This window comes from Macrotis lagotis, chromosome 4 (genome assembly GCF_037893015.1).
Source record: "Macrotis lagotis isolate mMagLag1 chromosome 4, bilby.v1.9.chrom.fasta, whole genome shotgun sequence".
Lineage (NCBI taxonomy): Eukaryota > Metazoa > Chordata > Mammalia > Peramelemorphia > Peramelidae > Macrotis > Macrotis lagotis.
Genome location: NC_133661.1, coordinates 250,416,919 through 250,439,266, shown reverse-complemented (window position 1 = coordinate 250,439,266; position 22,348 = coordinate 250,416,919). Strand labels below are relative to the sequence as shown.

Genomic DNA, 22,348 nt, shown 5'->3' with positions numbered 1-22,348 from the left:
TTTGTTGTGAGATTTAAAGTGGCTAACAAATATAAAGTTCTATATGAATAGTGGCTGCTATTAAACACTTATGGATCAGTTTCCTGGCAACAACCTGGTCAAATTTTCCCCCTCTTTTCTCTATGTATGGCTAGCACAGATTATAAGCTCCTTCAAACTGCGACCTCATTTTATACTTTATATTGAACTTTTGTCCCCAGACAACAATGCTCTATATTCTTTTTCACTTAGAGTTTACTCAATGACTATTTTTTGTTATTTGTCCAATGAATGATGTCAGTTGCACTCCGAACTAGGATAGACGAATGGACAAAACTTTGACCCCTGGAGTAAGGGAAACCTAAGTTCTAATTCACCCTTAGACAATTTCTAGCTGTGTGATCCCTGGCACTAACTAACCTCTGTTCCACCTCAATGGTAAAAGGGAAATATTATTCCATTATACATTCCAAGCTGGCTGTGAAAATCAAATGAGAACATTTTTATTTTAATTCTTATTTTATTTTTCCAATTACATGTTAAGAAAGATTTTCAACAATCATGCACATACATGTTTATATGTTACACAACTTTCTTTTATCCTCCCTTCCCAAACCCTCCCCTCAGAAGCAAACAGTCAAGTGAACATTGTACATGTAATTTGTATTTAACAAGTTTGAAACATTTGCCATTTTCTGTATGAGGAATTAGGACTGAGGGAAAAGAAAGAAAACCATGGAATAGGAAGGAAAAATATAAGAGAAATTTTTAAAAGGCGCACATAGTGTTAAATCAGTTTCTGTAGCTGTGTTTTTTTCTGTTTTACTTTTGTTGTCTGAATATGGATGGTATTGTCCATAACAAGTCTCCCATGGTTGTCTTAGCTCTGAACTGATGAGTGGAGCTCTGTCCATCAAACTTGAGCAATTCACAATGTTGTTAATTTGTAAAATGTTCTCTTGGTTCTGCTCCTTTCACTGAACATCAGTTCCTATAATTCTTTCCATGCTTCTCTAGAGTTTGGCCATTCATGGTTTTTTATAGAACAATACTACTCCATAACATTCATTTACCATAACTTGCTCAGCCATTACCCCACTGATGGGTATCCCCTCAGTGTTCAATTCTTTGCCTCTACAAAAAGAGCTATGAATTTTTTGGAATATGTGGTACTTTTCCCATTTTTTATGGATTCTTCTGGATATAGGCCTAGTATTGGTATTGCTGAATTAAAGGTAAGATCGTTTTTTTTTTTTTTTAATGGGTTTTTTAAATTAAGATATCTTAACAAAATGGCATACCTCTCAAGATGGGAGAGAGGGGCAAGAAATTCCAGAAATGGAAGGTGTTTTATGCAGTTTGAAAGGTTTTGTTCCTGCCCCCTCATGCCAACCATAGCCTGGGGGTCACAAAACTAATTGATACATTGGTTCCTATACATCCCCCTCCCCATCATCATACTAATTAGCAAGAACAGGTAGATCTGCTTGAGCATGCATAAAGGAGAAGGTCAAGTCTAGGTGGGGCCATTTTTGAGCAAATGAAGGCTAAATGTTTTATCTTAACTCATTACCTGCCTGTAGGCAACAATATAGGGAGACCCTAGTCTTTGTAATATAAACTGACAATCCTCCCTTTACTTTTTTGTGGACCCCCAAACACTCATATTTCCTGTCTAAATTGTAACTTTTCCACTATAGTTTAGAATCTAATGAGGATGTAAATTGGGGTTCCATAGCCCCAACTCCCATCCTGTACCCAGATAGTACACCCTTAATTCTAGATAACAACTTCCTTACCAACCCTATTGATGAATGGGTATAAGCAATAGTCCCACAAATCCAATAATATTCCTTTAGTGCTGGTAGACCTTCCAGGAATATAGCTTTCCTGTTTGCAACAAATGCACATTCCTGTCCATCCTTACTTCCAAGGGGCCCTCCTAAATATGCCATATAATCATCATGATAATATATACATTTCCAAAGTTGCTGTACCTTCCTTCCACTGGCTAGTTTTTATACCAATGTCTTTAGATAGATCTTCTTGGCTCCAAAAAATTGATCAAAATAAATCCTTGATTTTGTGCCATTAGACCAACCCCAAGAATAACTAATATATCTCAGTGATCTTTATTAAATTGTTGTTTCTTCCAAGTGGGCATTTCTGCATCTGCATTTCCTTGCAAGTCCTCATGATCAAAGTTTCCCTTAACAAGTCCCCCAGTTTGCTCATCTTTATAAGGCATCCAGGTAACTTCATTACATCTCACATGAGTCTCAGTCCACCTGTCTCTTTAGTTGTACAGTCCAGAATATTTGTACCCTGCTTCTGGACATGTCCACAGATATTTGCTAAACCCCAGGAAAATATCCTGGCCAGATGTGGGTACACAGGCTATTCTAACAGCCATGACACAAATCATCTCCAAGTAAACCGCCACCTGGACAGTCTCAGGAGCTGGCTTGCCGCCCTGAGAGATAAGGTGAGCTGGAGTCCTTGGGAGCCAGAGTCCTTGGGAGCTGGACATTCTGCCCCACTGTCCAAGGGCACTAGACACAGCCGTACCTTATCATCTCCTCCCTAACGTACCCTCCTACCCTGTAATGCAAGAAGCTGTACCTACACATCGCTTGCACCTCCTAACCATTACCTCATTATTCTTTGTTCTACCCCGGAGGACCTAACAGTATATATGTAATAGCTAAGCAATAATAAAATTGAGCTGGAGGCATAAGGCAGTAGTGGCTTGACTCCTTATTCTCAGCTGCCCTCCTGAAGGGAGGTTGCCGCTGTGAGCCCCAAGGAAGCAAGCCACAACAGCCAGACTAGTATAAACAATAGTCACCCTGAACTGAATCAGTCATATGCCACTGGTGTTTCTCTCCTCTGGATCAGAATCCTGAGCCACAGTGCACCTCTGACCAGGAACTGAAAATCTAGGCTGGACCCAAGGGGAACTGGCACCCAAGGCCAATTCTCAAACTGCTGTGGGCTACTGTGAGTGCAACAGTTAGCCACAGCAAAAGAGTGGGCATTGACTTCTGTTGGCTAGATTCTCCTCCCACCATTACTAATACACCATTCTCTAAATATAGATAGGACTCTCCCTAGATAGGATATAGGATATAATGTAGGATACAATCATGCCACCCAATAATCTCCCTCCTTTTCTCTCAATGGAGAACAACTTCACCTTGCCTCTCTTTCTCCTTTCCATAAGGAAGAGGTGTCACACTTCTAGAATCAAGGGGAAATTACAAGTATAGACTGTATATTGATTTCACAATGTACATGTAGGCGAGAGATGGTGGAGATGAATTGGCCCATTATCTTTCCTTCTCTTCTCTTCTCCCCTGGAGATATCCAAAGTCCTTCTGCATCTTCTGAATCTGTTTGAAAAAGGTCCTCTCCAACTCAGGTGACTTGTTGAGACCTTGTCTTCTGTTAAAGAAACTGCTTAACATTTTACTCAGATCAAAACACATGTTTTCATCACAAGACAAGGAGATTCTGGAGGTTATTACAATTTACATTTTGCCTTACTGCTATATTGACACACATACTTCACTTTAACACAATAAACTTCCTTAAGTATTTTACTACAAGAGCAAACTCCCAATGAGAACTATCACATCGCCTAAAGCTTGTAACATATACATTCAACAATCATCCCAAACCTTTGCTTTCATTACAGTAATGACTCAATCATCCTTAACCAAAATGATTTTTTTCCCAAAAAATATTCCCACATTTTCCTTTTCCTGGTGTACTTATATGATTCACATTCCTTTCATTAAAATAGACCTTCAAAATTATCCTAAGAATTTCCCATTCTTTCCTAAATATACCCTCTAAATAAAAATTAAGGAAACTTAATCCCTATCTTAACTTGTAGCTGATAGCAGGGGTCAGAGCCACACAGCTCACCTATCTCTGGCTATTAGAGCCAATTCACCTATTTGCTTAGTAACTTTATAAAGATCCAGGAAATTAAAGGAAAATTCCTTTATAGATATAAGTATTGAATGTCAGTGTCCAGGCAGAGGTCATGTGGGTAGTTGAATGCCTAAGGCCCAATTTATTCTTCCAGGTAAGACATTATCCAAATGTAATTTTTGTGAAAATCAAGTCAAAAGGGTCCAATCTCAGGCTATACTGAGAAGCTGCCCCTTTGACTACATATCTCTGGCATCTTTAGCCCATTGGCTTCCTTGACTCCAAGAACATGACATTGACCCAGTAGCATTTCCTTTTACTGACCATCCTGGTATCTGACATAAAAAGAGAAAATTATTTAAAAGTCCTGTGATCTAAAATAGTTGTTTTACCTAATTAGAATTTCCAGTGAGTATAATTCACAAATTCCAATTACAGCCTTAATGGGGTCCCAATCAATAAAACTTAAAGCTCTGAGCGTTCTCCTTGGGTCTTTGCTAAAACCAGGTATTCTAACTATGACTAGTCCTACAGGCCTCATTTGCTACCTCTTACTAGAGGCATCCCTTTGTCTGAAATCATATTTACTCTATCTCTATAAAAAGATGCTGTATCAAATTCCTCTAGGTTAGAGAACCCTCCTTCTAGCCTGTTGTATTTTACAGCAAATAAATGCCTTTGTTGACCAGGAGATTGCCTAAGCTGAATATTGTCACAAAAGCTCAAATTATCTTTCTCATATTACATAGGTGATTTATTTCAAAGCAAACCACCAGTTTTGGAATATATATATATATATATATATATATATATATGTATACACAAATATACATATCAAAAATATTCCTAATTCGCATTTCTATATAGCTAGAAACTTCCATACATAAACTTGTTTAGCCACTAGCCATCCTTAACATGCAAATTACTATTTTTTTTTTGGCAAGATAAGTGGGGTTAAATGATTTGCCCAAGGTCACACAGCTAGGTAATCATTAAGTGTCTGAGGTCTAATTTGAACTCAGGACCTCCTGTCTCCAGGACCAATGCTCTATCTACTATACCGCCAACCTGGCTCCTAACAAACAAAATTACTTTTCAGAATTCTTTAAAACCATTAGAACATCTTTGGTGACTTTAAATTTGCAATATGTATTATTATTTCCAATAGAGTAAAACAGAAGTAAGAATAGCACACAAATTACTACCTTGTACAAGTAATACTTCCATTAGTACATTATTCATGAACCCACAGAACTATTTTAGAGGGGGTCATAATTTTTGAGATTTTCCTTATTACCTTGAAGGACAATCATATGTTAATCCCATGTCATAACAATGCAGTATTTTAAATATCATATATTCACAAGAGCTAACTAAATATTGCAAATATAATCCCTTTGCAGTTAGAAAAGAATATGACCTAACTGAGAAATACATCTTACTCATCAATACGTTATCTGACAGTGGGACTACACAATTGCTATTTGTTCAGAGCCCCCACATCACCTGTCTGCAGTTACCAAGAGAAAAGTTCACATTCTTAACTTCTTTAAAATTGAACATACATTGTTAATTTATATCAAACATAAAATTCTTATTTAAACATTTCATTTCCCTTAGAACAAGAGCAAAATGTTAACCCTGCTATCTTTATACTTTTGTCTTCCAGACCTCTTTACCCAGATCCTCTCAGGATCCAATCTCATACATATGATACATTTAAAACCACAATGCAATACAACTAAACTTCTAACAGTTTAGTTTGAGTAAATTATACAGAGAATCCAGCATTCACATCCCAAAAACTCCATCCAAATTAAAAATGTAATTGTTAGCATGAGGCTGAGCATTAAAATGAACTAGAGTTTTGTGCCAAAAGAAATCAGTAAATTTCCCTGTTAACATAGCTTTTCTTCTTAGTTTTATGTGTGTGTGTATATGTATATACATATATATGTACATATATGCACACACACACACACACACACACACACTTACATATATTTTCTTCGTAGTTAACCTAACACCACTTTCCTTATACCCAAAGGTGTTTCAATACAGTTCAAAATCCCAAACCAATTTAACAATCTAGGTTATTATTTAATTCCTCCCATTCTGTACAAATTTTGTCAGAATGTAACAAAACTAATAACGGTCTTTTAAAACCCTCACAGTGATTATCAAAACTCCAGTTCAGAAACATAGTGAAAGTCATCAATCTTAGGCCATATAGCCAAAGCAGAGAAATTCATTAAATATGAGGTCCTTTCAATAAATATCACTCTGAACCCTTGGATTTTATATTCCCTTCCTTTCCCAATCACATATCTTGCCTGTGGTGGGCTCTATTTCCTTTAAAGGCTTCAGTACTTGATGCCTCTTGCCCACCCCCATGGCTAGGTGAGGCACAACTCAGCCGGATTTAGTTTAGAGTTCAGGCCTTAACAAGATGGCAGATGGGATCAAGACTGCCTTGCCTCCAGTCTACCATCCACTTCCCCAACCACCACCCCCTTCCTCCCTCCCAGTGAGAAAATATGGAATTTTCCCCAGACAGTCATAAGAATAAGAAATCTTCCCTACTATAACTTCTCAATCTTTCCCTTAAAAGTACTTTCTCTTTTCTAACCTGTCCTCAAACCACAGTTTTTTCTCTTTAACTCAACCCATCAGCACAGCTAACACCTCAGTGTGGGATGGGCTGAGCTCCACAGGGGAACACTACAGACTTACTTCCTCCTGCCCTACCTTCTGAAACAGCTCTCCCAGTTTAAAACTTAGATGGAGTCCCCAGACCCAGAAATACCTAACACAGACAATTACATAAGACAGGACAGAGAACAAATACATATACTCCCTCTGGAACATTCAAAATCACTCACACAGCATTTGGATCCAATCTGCTTCCTTCCTTGGCTTCCAGCTACCAGCCAGTGGCTCCCTTGCTCCTCAAGTGTGGAGGCAGCCTTCCCCATTTAAGATTTTGGGGAAATTCCTGGAGAGGGAAACCAAATGCCCTTCCTTCAGGGCAGCCTATTATTCTCTGGCCTCTCCTTCAGGGTAAATCTCCCACCTGGAGGTCTGGCCACGGATGCCACCCTTGCAATTACTCCTTTATGTCTCTTCTACCCCCAGACATTTTAATCACTCTCAACTCCAGGCCAATCGTCCCAGGAATACCTTGAGATATTTCCTCAGCAGAGAACACTAAGAAAGTAGGCTTGAAATCAAGCCATTTGCCTGCATTCTTTTAATATGTTCTTAATGGACAATATCAGATAAAGAGATTTACATTAATATTGAGGGCGAGCCCCCAAATTGTTATAAATGGCTTATGAACACTTAGTCTGCAGTAATTAAAAAGGTCTTTTTTATTAAGATAACTTGGGGTAACTAGATGGCACAGTGGATAGACCATCAGTCCTGGAGTCAGGAGTTCAGGAGTTCAAATCCAGGCTCAGATGCTAACTAATTACCTAGCTGTGTGGCCTTGGGCAAGCCACTTAACCCCATTGCCTTGCAAAAAAAAAAAAAAAAAAAGAGGGAGAGAGAGCTTTACAAAATGGCACACCTATCAAGATAGGAGAGAGGGGCCATTATGATCAATTTTATTGTTCTTTGGGCATAGTTCCATATTGCTCATTGGAATGAATGGATTGGTTTAGAACTTCATCAACAGGGCATTGATGTATTGATCTTCCAACAATTTCTCCAACATTGATCATTTTCCTTTTTTCGTCATTTTATTCAATTTGATTGTGAGGTGGTTCCTCATAGTTGTTTTAACTTGCATTTCTAAATGAGATGATTTTTGCAAAGTACTTAGCTCAGAGCCTTGCTCTTTGTAAATACTAAGAAATATTTGTTCCCTTCCCCTTTTATTTATTTGCTTTTTAAATATTAATGCCAGAATCACAATTGTTCTTTTCCTACCCCTCAGGACAAAACCATTGAAAAACTCCAGAAATATTTACAAAAGATTGAAAAAATTAAAGAGAAAGCATCTAAAAAGGTGACCAATTTGAAAACAACATTAAACTACACTGAGCCAGAAGCCAGAGAGGACAAAGAAAGGGCCTATCAGATGCTGGAAGCTGTTATTAATAAGCCATATACACTAAAGAACACTTGAAGAAGTAGTAAAACAAGAAAGACAGGTACTTTCCCCCCGTACTTTCTAACAAGTACCTTTCTATAAAAGGAATGGCTAAAGGACTAGTCACAATTTAGCATTGTGATTAAAAATCAGTTCCTCATATTTGTTGCTTAGGGAATTATAGTCTCATTCAATTACTGTGGAAATCTTTTTTTTTCAAGGATTCTTTATCTCTCATATGATGGTTTACTAAAAAAAAACTGTTCTTTCTTAGTTTTAAAAAGTCTCCACAAATTGTTGTATCTTCAGATATATTCCTTAATATCTAATTCAATATTTTTAGACATCTACTGACAATAGTCTGTACCAATAGTTTTTACTTGAGTAAATACAAAAGCAATGAAATTAAGTCCATTTTATATTAAAATATTTCATGATACTCAGTACTCTTCCTATGCACTCATTATGCCTAGTATTATTCAATTCAACAAACATTAATCATCTACTCTATATGGTCACACTGCATTTTACTAGGAGGATATAAGGCAGCTGGGTGGCAGAGAGAGTTCTGAGCCTGAAGTCACAACTTATCTCCTGAGCTCAAATCTCGCCCCAGATACTTATTAGCTCCCTGTGTGATCCTGAGCAAATCACTTAATCCTGTTTGTCTCAATTCCTTATCTTTGTAAAATAAACTGGAGAAGGAAATGGAAATCCCAGGTGGTGTCATGAAGAGTTGGACATGACTAAAATGACTGAACAAAAGTGGGGCATAGCATTGTAGATAGATGAGCAAATATAAGGTAATTTGAAGGGGGAGTGTGCATTAACAAATGGGATTTGTTAGAGGAAAGGGTTTTGTAAGAGAGATGCAAAAAGGAACTTGAAGATTTTTGAGAAAAGGAGTGATAGAGATAGTGATAGCCTTAGGAAGACTTATTTTGTGAACTATGTCAAGGATAGATTGGAAGAGGGAACAAATGGAAGCCAGGAAACTAATTTAAACACTCTTACTGTATTGGAGATGATGAGGTTAGTGGTTGCATGAATACAGAGAAGAGGATGCAAAACAGATTTTGAGTTAGACTCAACAAAACTTGGCAAAGGACGGGAATTCAATTGGAGGAGGTTCTATACAAGGGTTCCAAAAGTATGAAGAGCTTTGACATTTTGCAACTTATTCTCAGCAGTGCAATGGAAGACAATGCCAAAGGACTTATGATGAAAAAATGCTATTTACCTCCAGAGAAAGAACTTTATGGAATCTGAATGCAGATCGAAGCATATTATTTTCCACCTTATTTTTTCATGGTTTTTTTCCCCATTAGGTCTGTGTTTTTATTTACAACATTACTAATACAGTAATGTGTTTTGCCTCATTGAACATATATGAACATATATATCCAGTTGGTTATCCTCTGAGGGAGGGACAAGGTAAGGGAAGAAGTGAGGGGGTAACATTTGGAAGTCAAATTTTAAAAAATGAGCATAAAATATTGCCCTTATATGTAACTAGGAAAAAATATCATGTTAAAAGATGAGTCTTTTTATACTATTTTTATTATTAAAACTTAAAACTGCCATAAGACTTTTTGGAGAGACTATATTTACTATAGCAAAAATTCTACTATTGGGCATAGAGTAAAGATGCCTAATGAATTTTGAATTAGACATTAATTAATGTACACACACACACACACACACACATACATACATGTGTGTGTGTATGTGTGTGTGTGTGTGTGTGTGTGTGTGTGTGTGTGTAATATTATTTTAAGGAGACTTAATACCAGAAAGGAACACTTATTGAGGAACCTGTTTAAAAGCTGGTTTGATAGGGGTGGCTAGGTGGCCTTGGGGCGGTTAGGTGGCATAGTGGATAAAGCACCAGCCTTGGAGTCAGGAGTACCTGGGTTCAAATCCGGTCTCAGACACTTAATAATTACCTAGCTGTGTGGCCTTGGGCAAGCCACTTAACCCCATTTGCCTTGCAAAAATAAAAAACCTAAAAAAAAAAAAAGCTGGATTGATGTTCTATGTTACCATTGTTGATAAAAAAGTGTCTTTCTCGTGGAGTTGTCTTAAATGAATATCAAAAATCCTGTGCCACTGATTCCAATTTTTCTTTTCTTTTTTTGTGTGACTTTTCCCTCTTGTAGCTCTTGGATTTTAGAGAATCTGTTATGAAGATGATGGTTTTTAACATCAAAATTCCAGACAAGGAAATCATTAATCAACTCAAACCCATAATAGAAGCTTATGAAATTTCTTTAATTACATCTAACAGCAGATCAAAGGTTCTTGGTGATTGTAAGACTGGCCAAGCGAATGAATGACATAAAAGACATTTGACTTCTTTTTTCTTCATTATCATCAGCAAGTACTAAAATTGCAGACTGTTTTCTGTAATAGTTTGAATATAAGACCTGTGGAACCTGACTAGGGAATAAATAAAATACATTTGGCATTTTCCATTTTTCTATTCTGTAATGTTTGTCACTGGATTTCCCCCCACCCTTTTCCTTATTTCACCTTTCATTTCTTTCTCTCTACTTTTGCTAAGAATATTCTTGACTTGTTATCCATAATTTATTTGAGATAGTCTGAACCTGAGATTTCATCAGTGAGGGAAGTCCACTGATGCATATCAACATTTCTGTAATTTATAGTATTGGCTCATATTTATATTTTAGCTTGTAAGTTATTGTCTTAGTGACTTGGGGTGCTGACAGATTAGAAGGCAAATTCAGAGGGACTCTTTTCTCCAAGGCCAGCTCCTAGTCCGCTAAATACACAATGCTATTAAAAGTTGAACTTTTTGGGACTTCTGGCCAAGATGGTGGAGAGAAGAGAGCCACAGTTCTAAAGTCTCCTGATCTTTTCCCCATCTATCACATAAAACAAACCTCTTAAAAGAAATATGACCCACAAAACCCAGAAAGAAAAGCCAGGAGAAACAACATCTAACTCAGGATTTGTCTCTGGCAGCAGCATTGGCCAAATGGGCTCAGAGGGAGGATCAGCCCATGACAAACCAGATTAACAGCTGAAAGACTTCCTTGAAGAAATAAGGAAGGAGCTTAAAAATTTGGAAGTAATAATTAATACCTTGCAAGAAGAAAACAAAACTTTAGAAAGTACAATTGGAGAAATACAAAAGGAGAATAAATCTCTCAGGTCATCAATTGGACAAATACAAAATGAGAATAATTCTCTCACCTCCTCAATCAGGCAAATGCCAAAAGAAAATAATTCTCTCAAAACTTCAATTGGTCAAATGGAAAGCTCTTTCAAAAGTAGAACTGACCAATTGGAAAAGGAGTTGCAAAAGGTTAATGAAGAAAACTCCTCCCTGAAAAAAAGAATGGAGTCTACAGAAACTAATGACTCCATGAGACAGCAAGAGTCAGTTAAACAAAATCAAAAATTGAAAAAATAGAAGAAAATGTAAAATACCACATCAACAAAACCACTGGCCTCGATCCAGGAGGGGCAACCTGAAAATTATAGGACTTCCTGAAAATATTGAAGAGAAAAAAAGCCTGGATGTAATATTACAGGATCTAGTGATAGAAAACTGCCCTGATATCATGGAATCAGAGGGAAAAGTAGTTATTGAAAGAGTACATGGATCCCCACCAGAAAAAATCCTAAAATGAAAACACCAAGGAATGTTGTGGCCAAATTCCAGAATTATCAAATAAAAGAGATAATGGTATAAGCAGCCAGAAATAAACAATTTAAATATCAAGGAGCCACAGTAAGGATCACACAGGACCTGGCTGCATCAACATTAAGGGATCACAGGGCCAAGAGCGAGATATTTCGAAGAGCAAGAGAGCTTGGAATGCAGCCAAGAATCTACTTTCCTGAAAAGCTGAGCCTTCTCTTCTAGGGAAAATGATGGACATTTAATGAAGTGGAAGAATTCCAAAGAATTCTGATGAAAAGGCCAGAGCTAAACAGAAAATTTGGACATCAAACAGGAGGTGCAAGAGACACATGAAAAGGATAAAAAAGGGGGATCAGTAAAAGGAAAAAAAAATGATATACAGTAAGTTGAAACTGGCTATATCCCAGCATGGGGAAAAAAGATTCTCACAAATCTGGAGAACTGTAACTCTAACAGAGAGAATATACCTAGCATGAAATCAAGGACATTCATGACCTATCCATGAGACTGTTTTCTAATGACATGTAATTGGATTAACCCCACTTGGGAGAAAGGCTCTAATAACTGTCAGGAATTTTGACTCTATTCAACAGAATATATTGAACTAGAAGTGACAGACACTTAGAATTGTCTGTGACTTAGAATGATCTAAAAAACACTACCTCCTTAAAAAGGGGGACAGGAAAGAGACAGGAGGAGAGAGGGGATTGAATGGGACAAATCTCATTACACTAAGAGGTGCAAAAATCTATGGTAATAAAGGGGAAGAAGGGAGCAGAGGAGAAACACCTGAATCATCTTCCCATCAGACTTGGCTTAAAGTCAACCTACACATACTCAGTTATCTTATAAAACATCTAACCTTTCAAGTATTAAAAGGGGAAAAGAGGAGGGGCAGATGGAGAAAGGGAAGGGGAGTGGGGGGGAAGGGGAAATAACAAAAGGAAGAGAAGGGAAAAGAGAAAAAGGGAAAGGGGAAAGAAAGGGGAGGGTGTGATATAGGAGGGCAAACACACCGAAGTGGGTGGTATTCAGAAACAAACTACTCTGGAATATGGATAAGGGGGGGAAGGGGGAAAATACAAACAGAGGGAAGATAGCAGAGAGGGCAATAAAGAATTAGTAATCATAACCTTGAATGTGAATGGGATGAACTCTCCCTTAAAATGTAAGCAAATAGAGTGGATTAAAAACCAGAATCCTACAATGTGTTGCTTAAAAGAAATTCATTTGAAGCAGAGAGATACATATAGAGTAAAGGGAAAAGGTTGGAGCAAAATATATTTTGCTTCAGCTGAAGTAAAAAAAGCAGGGGTAGTAATCGTCTCAGACAAAGCAGCAGCAAAAATAGATAGCATTAAAAGAGATAAGGAAGGAAACTTTATCCTCCTAAAAGGTACCATAGACAATAAAGTCATTTCAATACTGAATATAAATGCACCCAGTGGGACAGCACCCAAATTCTTAGAGGAGAATCTGAAAGAACTACAGGAAGACATAGCAAAACTCTGCTAGTGGGAGACCTCAACTTCCCACTCTCCAGATCTAGATAAATCGAATCATAAAATAAACAAGAAGTTAAGGAAGTAAATAGATTGTTAGAAAAATTAGATATGGTGGACTTATGGAGGAAACAGAATGGGGATAGAAAGGAATATGCCATTTTCTCTGAAGTACATGGAACTTATACAAAAATTGACCATATACTAGGACATAAAAACCTAATGATCAACTACAGAAAGGCAGAAATAATGAATACATTTTTCTCAGATCACAATGCAATCAAAGGCATATGCAATATTGGGCCAAGGAGATAAAGGCCCAGAACAGATTGGAAACTGAATTACCTCATTTTTAAAAAATGAGTGAACCAAAAATCAAATTATAGAAAGAATTAACCACTTTATTCTAGATAATGATAATAATGAAACAACTTACCGAAACTTATGGGATTCATTCAATGTGACTCTCAGGGGATATATTATAGCTCTAAATGCTTAAATGAATAAATAGGAAATCAATGAACTAAATATGCAACTAAAAAAATTAGAGAAAAAACAAATAAAAAAATCCCCAATTAAATACAAAATTAGAAATTCTAAAAATTAAAGGAGAAATCAATAAAATTGAAGGCAAAAAAGCTATCAAATTAATAAATAAAACCAAAAATTTGTGTTATGAAAAACCAATAAAATTGATAAACCTCTGGTCAATTGGATTAAAAAAAAGATAGAAGAAAACCAAATTGCTAGTATCATAAATGAAAAAGGTGAACTCACCACCAATGAGGAGGAAATTAAAGGAATAATTTGAAATTATTTTGCCAACTCTATGCCAATAAATTTAATAATCTAAGTGAAATGGATGAATATTTACAAAAATATAAGTTGCCCAGGTTAAATGAAGAAGAGCTTAAATACCTAAACAACCTTATCTCAAAAAAAAGAAATTCAACAAGCAATCATTGAACTCCCTAAAACAAATCTCCAGGGCCTGATGGATTCACAAGTGAATTCTACCAAACATTTAAGGAACAATTGGTTCCAATTCTATGTAAACTCTTTGGAAAACTAGGGAAAGATGGAACTCTGCCTAACTCTGTCTATGAAACCAATATGGTGCTGTTACCTAAACTAGGAAGATTTAAAACAAAGAAAGAAAATTATAGACCTATTTCCCTGATGAATATAGATGCAAAAATGTTAAATAAAATCTTAGCAAAATGATTACAAGTTATCACTAGGATAATAATTTATGATCAAGTAGGACTTATTCCAGGAATGCAGGGTTGGTTCAATATTAGGAAAACTGTTAGTATACTCAATTATATCAACAACAAACCTATCAGAAATCATATGAGCATATCAATAGATGCTAAAAAAGCTTTTTGACAAAATACACCATCCATTCCTCTGAAAAACACTAGAGAGTGTAGGAATAAATGGGCTCTTCCTGAAAATAATTAGCAATATCTATCTGAAACCATCAATAAGCATTATATTCAATTGGGAGAGGCTAGAGGCATTCCCAATAAGATCAGGGGTGAAACAAGGGTGCCCATTATCACCACTGCTATTCAATATTGCATTAGAAATGTTAGCATCAGCAATTAGAGAAGAAAAAGAAATTGAAGGAATTCAAATTGGGAAGGAAGAGACAAAACTCTCACTCTTTGCAGATGACATGATGGTCTACCTAGAGAATCCCAAGAAATCATCCAAAAAAAATACTGGAAACAATTAGCAATTTTAGCAAAGTTGCAGGTTATAAAATAAACTCTCATAAATCCTCAACTTTTCTATATATATTTAGCAAGATATAACAGGAAGAGCTAGAAAGAGAAATCCCATTCAAAGTAACCTCAGACAATATAAAATACTTGGGAGTCTATTTGCCAAGACAGACTCAGAATCTTTTAGAAAATAATTATAATCCACTTCTCACACAAAATAAATCAGATTTAAATAATTGGGAAAATATCAACTTCTCATGGATAGGTAGATCTAATGTAATAAAAATGACAATTCTACCAAAACTAAACTATCTGTTTAGTTCCCTACCAATCAAAAATCCAAAAAATTACTTTAATGACTTAGTAAAAATTATAAATAAATTCATATGGAGAAATAAAAAGTCAAGAATTGCCAGGAGCTTAATGAAAACAAAGAACAAAAGAAGGGGGCTTAGCCCTACCTGATCTAAAATTATATTATAAAGCAGCAGTCATCAAAACTGTTTGGTATTGGCTAAGAAATAGAGTGGTGGACCTGTGGAATAGACTAGGTATAAAAGCAGGAGATGAGTATAGTAATCTGCTGTTTGATAAACCTAAAGAGTCCAGCCATTGGGATAAAACCTCGCTGGGATATTTGGAAGTTAGTATGGAAAAAACTTAGATTAGACCAACACCTAACACCCTTTACTAAGATAAGATCCAAATGGTTACAGGATTTAAACATAAAAAACAATACTATAAGCAAATGAGAAGATCAAGGACTAGTTTACCTGTCAGATCTATGGAAAGGGGAGCAGTTTATTACCAATTAGATGATTTTGATTACATTAAATTAAAAAGCTTTTGCACAGATAAAACCACTGTAACCAAGATCAAAAGAAATGTAGTAAATTGGGAAACAATCTTTACAACTCATGATTCTGACAAAGGACTCATTTCTGAAATATATAGAGAACTGAGTCATATTTTTAAAACAAAAAGCCATTCCCCCAGATGTGGAGATCAAAGCAATTCATAGCCATATGAAAAAATGCTCTAAATCATTAATTATTAGATAAATGCAAATTAAAGCTTCTCTGAGGGACCACCTCACACCTCTTAGATTGACCAATATGACCAGAAAGGATAATGATCATTGTTGGAAGGGTTGTGGGAAATCTGGGACACTATTATACTGTTGGTGGAGCTGTGAACTCATCCAACCCTTCTGGAGAGCTATTTGGAACTAAGTACAAAGGGCAACAAAAATGTGCATACCCTTTGACCCAGCAATACCACTACTCGGTCTGTATCCTGAAGAGATGATAAAAAAGGGTAAAAACATTACTTGTACAAAAAATATTTATAGCAGTCCTGTTTGTGGTGGCAAGGAATTGGAAATCAAGTAAATATCCTTCAATTGGGGAATGGCTTAGCAAATTGTGATATATGTATGTCATGGAACACTATTGTTCTATTAGAAACCAGGATGGACAGGATTTCTCGGAAGCCTGGAGGGATTTGCATGGACTGATGCTGAGTGAGATGAGCAGACCCAGAAAAACACTGTACATCCTAATAGCAACATGGGGGTGATGTTCAACCTTGAATGACTTGCTCATTCCATCAGTGCAACAATAGGAGCAATTTGGGGCTGTCTGCAAAGGAGAGTGCCATTTGTATCCAGATAAGGAGATGTGGAGTTTGAACAAAGTTCATGGACTATTCCCTTCAATTTAGAAAAACACAGATATCTTACTGTCTGATCATGTTACCTCTTAGACATCTTGTCTCGTCTCTAAGGATATGATTTCTCTCTCATCACACCTATTTGGGATCAAGGTACAACATGGAAACAAAGTAAAGACTGACAGAGTGCTTTCCATGGCGGGGAGGGGGGGATGGAAGGAAGACTGGGGGAAAAATTGTAAAACTCAATATCTTTAATAAAATTTGATTTAATAAAAGTTGAACTCTTATTCTATAATAATTCATTGTCCTTTTTCTGCATAGATTATTTTTAACCCATTAATTTAAGCCTGGGTATTGCCAAAATGAAAATGTTTGGTTACTTTAACATTTCTTTAGTACAGAATGAACAGACAGATGAGAATTTTAGAATTTTTTTTTGGTTGACATTTCCTTTTTGACAAAAATGAGCAATTGAGATTGAAAAATCATTAAAATGTTTCAAACGTTGATCCTTTTTTTAATACCAATGTAGCCTGGGTATTGAACAAAAGGGATCCAGTTCTTAGTGCATGCACAGGTATTCCCTACCTGGTCCTAGTCCAAGTGGAAATAGGTGAAAAGGCTCTTCTGGCTGTGCCTGATTAGGGGAAGAAAAGTCTTCCGGTACTAAGAATTGATATCTGGAGTTTCCAAGTTGAACTTAATATGTAGTTAAAGAAAATGATTCTGGTCTCTCCCCCGCCCTCCTGTCCCTTTCTCCCCCCCTCTCTGCCTTTCTTGGCTTTGAAGTAGGAAGGCAGCCCACCGTGACTCTCTGTGTTCCACCCAGTCAGTTACTATAAGCACATATTTGTTTCTGGGTTGTTTTTTATTTTGTGCTTGTTTTTTGCTGATCTTAGGCAAATGAGCTTTTCAGGATGTAAGATTTGTAAACCTGATGAGCTCAAAAGATCCCAAAGTCCCACTGACTGATTAAGTTGAAAGGCTGTAATATCAGCCTCTCCTAGAAGCAGATGAGGAAGTTTCCCCTAGATCCACAGTTTGCTGACCTTAGTGGAGGCACCTGCAACAGTTATGGAAACACAGTCACCTGAGAACAGCAGCAGCTTCAGGAATTGGACCTCTCCAGGTAGAAGGAAGTGCCAGTATGCAATCTAGAAAGTAGTCAACCCTCAGAATATAAGTGAAAGCTATATTTAAGGGAAGTTTATGAGATTTCTACAAAGGAAGAAAAGAATTAACCATGGTGGAGTCAAAAGTTATCCTTTTGTTAGATGTTCTCTTCATGTGCGCCTCACTCATTGTACTATTTGTTAGAACTCTCCACTGGATATTATATTTATTTGAGGTAGAACATGATCCAGACTTTGGGGGAAGTATATTATACTAATTCTTCTTACTTTGCTATTTAAGGATTGCTTTTTCTAAAAACTAATTAAGTCTGATAGATTGATTGTTAAAAAGAAGCATACCAGTACAGGCTGGAGAACAACCCAGAACAATAGAGCCCATCTGGACTTTTCATCATTTCATAAACATTAAGCACCCACTGGGTTCCAGGCCTTGTGCTAAGCCCAGGGGACACAATAATAGGCAAAAGACAGTGTCTGCCCCTCTTGGAGATTACAGTCTAATTGGGGAGAGAAAAAAAAAAACAACATGTACCAACAAGCTATATTCAGGATAAATAGAAAACTAAGGCAAATGGAGTTAAGTGACTAGTCTAGGGTCATACAGCTAGGAAGTATCTATCTGAGGTCAAATTTGAACTCGGGAGATGAGTTTTCCTGACTCCAAGCCTAGCATTCTGCCCACTGCATCACCTACTTGTCTCTACTTCCCCTTATCTTCTTGCAATGTAGTAACCTCTATTAAATCCAACAATATTTGTTGCAGGGAGGAAAACCATTCCACATGTGAATACAACCCTGAATAGATTGACATGGGGTGATCTTTATATGAGACATAAATAACTTACATGAGAACCTAAGGTAGCAGCTATGCTTTGGGGACTTCAACTTCTAAGTATAAGTCAGGCAAGTAATCCCTATCATGGATTCAACTCATGGGGGCTTCATTTGAGATATATTTGGATGCCATTTAGAGGCTGGGACTCATTTGAGATTTTCTCCATGAAGGACATATATCTGTAAATGTATTAACTGCCTAAATGATGCTGTGAAATTTTTTTAGTATTCAGAACCCTGCCTCACACCCCCTAAGTCTCAGGGTCTTGGGGGACATCTATGATTGATACTTTGATGGTGAGTATGAATCATCTAAGGCCTGTGGTGAGTGATTATGGTGGTGATGTGGTGATTATAATCATTCCAGATGATCTTGTATGGAGTAGTTCTTGAGGATCACTGGGATGGGAGAGGTCAAATTAGACTAGACCTTAGAGGAATTGATGATGGAAGAAAACAATCCACTTGGTTTAAGAAGGAAATAAGAAGCTGCAAAATCAGAAATTTACCAAGTAATTGAATAATATCCTGAGTAACTTTATTCATCTTCAGATTGTGATGCTATTTTGTAGTTTGTGTCTTATTAAGGAGTTGTGGCCTAATCATTTTTTGACACTTTAAAAATGTCAGTATTACAGTGAGACCATTTTCCTGTCAGAGGAATCCATTTATCAAATTAGAGTCAGAATCACTTTGAATGATCAAAAATATACAGAATGCACTGAATATGTGTATATTAGAAAGAAAATTTCAAGTATTGACTTGGAACAGACTACTTCCTGAATACAAAAATATTTGCTCCAATTTTACATTTTCTGTAGGTCTTAATGAACATAGGAGAGGTAGGGGTGGGAATAAGCATAACCACATAATCATGTGCCAATTACTTTTTACAAATATAATCTAATTTGATCCTTACATTTTACAGTTGAAGAAACTGAGGTTAGGTGACTTGACCAGGATCCCACAGTAAGTATCTGAGGCTAGATTTGAACTGAGGAAATTGTGAGCTGCCTCAAAATTTAGTGACCATTGAATTTTGGTAAATGGGATAAAATGCATCACCTCACCCTAATTTTGGCTCTTATCAGGTTATGACAGTAGTGTGGAATGGGAAGTCAGAAATTGTAGAGGCAAGGAAAAATTACTGTATTTTTTTAGGTTGCCTTGCCAAGGTTGCTTTATTGTTTATAAATCAACTGATAATTTCCCAAGAAATTAAAAAAAACCCACATCTGAACTGTAGCTCAAGTTTCTTATACTTTGTCTATTTGTATCCTTGTTCCCACAATGCAAAGGGAAGTGGTTTTGTTGAGCATCATTTAATTCCTCACAGTCACTGAAATATTTCTATAACAGATCTACTTTGGCTTAGATTTGCTTACTTTTCCCCTAAACTAGTGAGATGGAGTGAGGTGGCATGGAGGTTAGAGGGCTGGGTAAGTAAGCAGTAAGTAAAGTAAATAAGTTGTCCTTTAATCTCCAATATTATGATATCAGAGAAGTGATATTATATCATGCACCAGGAAGATCTGAGTTCAAATCTATCTTCAGATACTTACTAGCTGTGCAACCCTTGGCAACTCACTTAACCCTGTTAACCTCAGTTTCCTTATCCATAAAATAATATAAAATAGAAAAGGAAATGACAAACCACTCCAGTTTTTTGCCAATAAGTCACCAAAGGGAGTCTAAAAGAGTTTGAAATGACTGAACAATATCATTCAGAATTTTTCTGTTCTCTTAAAAATATTACCTTAATCAATGTTCTTTTTCCCACCTATATTCCAAATCTAGCTGTAAGTTGATATGAATTCAGGGAAATAGAGTGTAAAACCTCATAAAAAATGACTCCATTTGCTAGGAAACTGCATTGGGTAATTGCCAGTAAATGACCAGGAAGTGAAGGCATGAATAGGTCAGACAGATTGTATTGTTAAGTATTTCCAATGCTCTGTAAATGAGAGCTTGAAATGAATATGCCATTTGAGCTGTATCTAATGGGGACTTTTGAACAGAGGAGCAGTGCAGGAAAGACATAATGATATAACATGATTTAAACTGTTGTATTCAGAATTATTGAAGCCAGTGAATAGAACACAGCTGAGTTGAGATAATAATGGCTAATTTATTTGGTAGCTTTAAATTTCACAAAGCATATATAATATAAATTAAGTCATTTGTTCCTCACAATAGCTTTTGTGGTAGATGCCATTTTATAGTTGAGCAACCCATAGAGATTCTCTCACCCAGGATCTCACAAATAGTGTCTGAGGCAGAATTACTAAATTAAACTAAACTCTGAATAAAATCTGACTCTATTTCCCATGCTCTGTCTCTAAAGAATGGTTTGTTGGTTGTTATCCTTGATGGTCAAAGAGGACCAAAATGACAATCACTATTTTGGGTTCAAGGAACAATATCTGACTGTGGTTAATCAGACCAATATGAATTAGGAAGCCTCTACCTCAGTTGGGCATAAATAATTCATATGAACATTTGGAATGGAAATATCTCTAATTTTGCTCATCTCACATTTCTTTTGGGCTACTGAAATTTTGCTCAAAGAGTATAGCACTTCCTTTGATGTGCCCTGCCATACTAGGCAGTCCCATGTGTGCATGCATGGAAAGTATTAATGCCAAGGTAAGTGATTTTATCCATCATTGAGAATTTCTTGATTTGCTATAACCAATGATACCATTTGACCTTTGGAATAAGAATACCTGTGGAGGTTGATAAAGATTTGCTGTGAAAAGCTCTACTGTACTAGATATAAAACAATGAAAGAATTTTTACTTTTAAAAATTTGTTATTTCAAACATTATTTTAAAATAATTTTTGAGCTTCAAATTCTCTCCCTTCCTCAACTACTGAGAAGGTAAGCAATCTGATATAATCTATACATAAAAATAATGTGAAACACATTTACCATGATGTAGAAAGAAAAAAAAAGAAAAAGAAAATGAAAAAGGTATGCTTCAATCTGGAGGATAGCACTTTTTCATCATGAGTCCTTTGGAATTGTCAAGAATCATTGTATTGACCAGAATAACTAAATCTTTCACAATGGATCATCCTTACAATATTGTGGTTAATGTTTAACAGTGCTCTCCTGGTTCTGCTTACTTCACTTTGTACCAGTTCATAGAGGTTTCCCAAGTTTTTCTGAAACTGTCCCCCACATACCACAGACTTGGTCAGATACCACAGACTTGTTCAGCTTTTTTCCCAATTGTTGGGTATCCCCTGATTTTCCAATTCTTTGCTCCTCCAAAAAAGAATAACTATAAATATTTTTGTATATAAAGGTCCATTCCCTTTTGATGAAGGATCTTTTAATAAATTACTTCAGTACCTTTGATCAATCATATTAAACTGAAACCTTAGCCAAATCTACAATCTGGGATAGTGAAGCCCTAAATGAATAGCTATCATAGTTTACTAGTTTTCCAATTATTTCTGAAGTCATTTGGAAAAATTTTCCTTCTACTAATATTGAACTGGCAAAACTTTATTCATTCAAAAATGTAAGAGAAAGGAGACTGTTTAAGTGTTAGCTAGATAATGTTAATAACATTTTACTGTCGAATAACGTAAATTCAGAAAACTACTTCCTAACTAGTACTTTCCAACCCTCTCTCCTCTCCACCATTCCCATAATGTCCTCCTACCCACCGGTAACAAGGATAACCCTATCTTGTAATATAATATCTTTATTGTAATATCTTGTAATATCTTTATTTTTCTCTTTTCTTTTAAACCAAGGGTCTTAACCATGATCCCAA

At 36.3% G+C, this 22,348-nt stretch overlaps 1 protein-coding gene across 1 annotated transcript in view; it reads left to right on the top strand.

Annotated features, from left to right (window-relative positions):
- LOC141522353 (coiled-coil domain-containing protein 170-like) overlaps nt 1-10,486 on the top strand; it is a 32,512-nt gene extending 22,026 nt beyond the window's left edge. The window contains 3 exon segments of the mRNA XM_074235726.1: nt 7,859-8,040; nt 8,042-8,075; nt 10,174-10,486. Of these exon segments, the coding sequence (XP_074091827.1) occupies nt 7,859-8,040; nt 8,042-8,075; nt 10,174-10,350 (393 nt within the window). The 3' untranslated portion in view covers nt 10,351-10,486.
- The last annotated feature ends 11,862 nt before the right edge of the window (nt 10,487-22,348 follow it).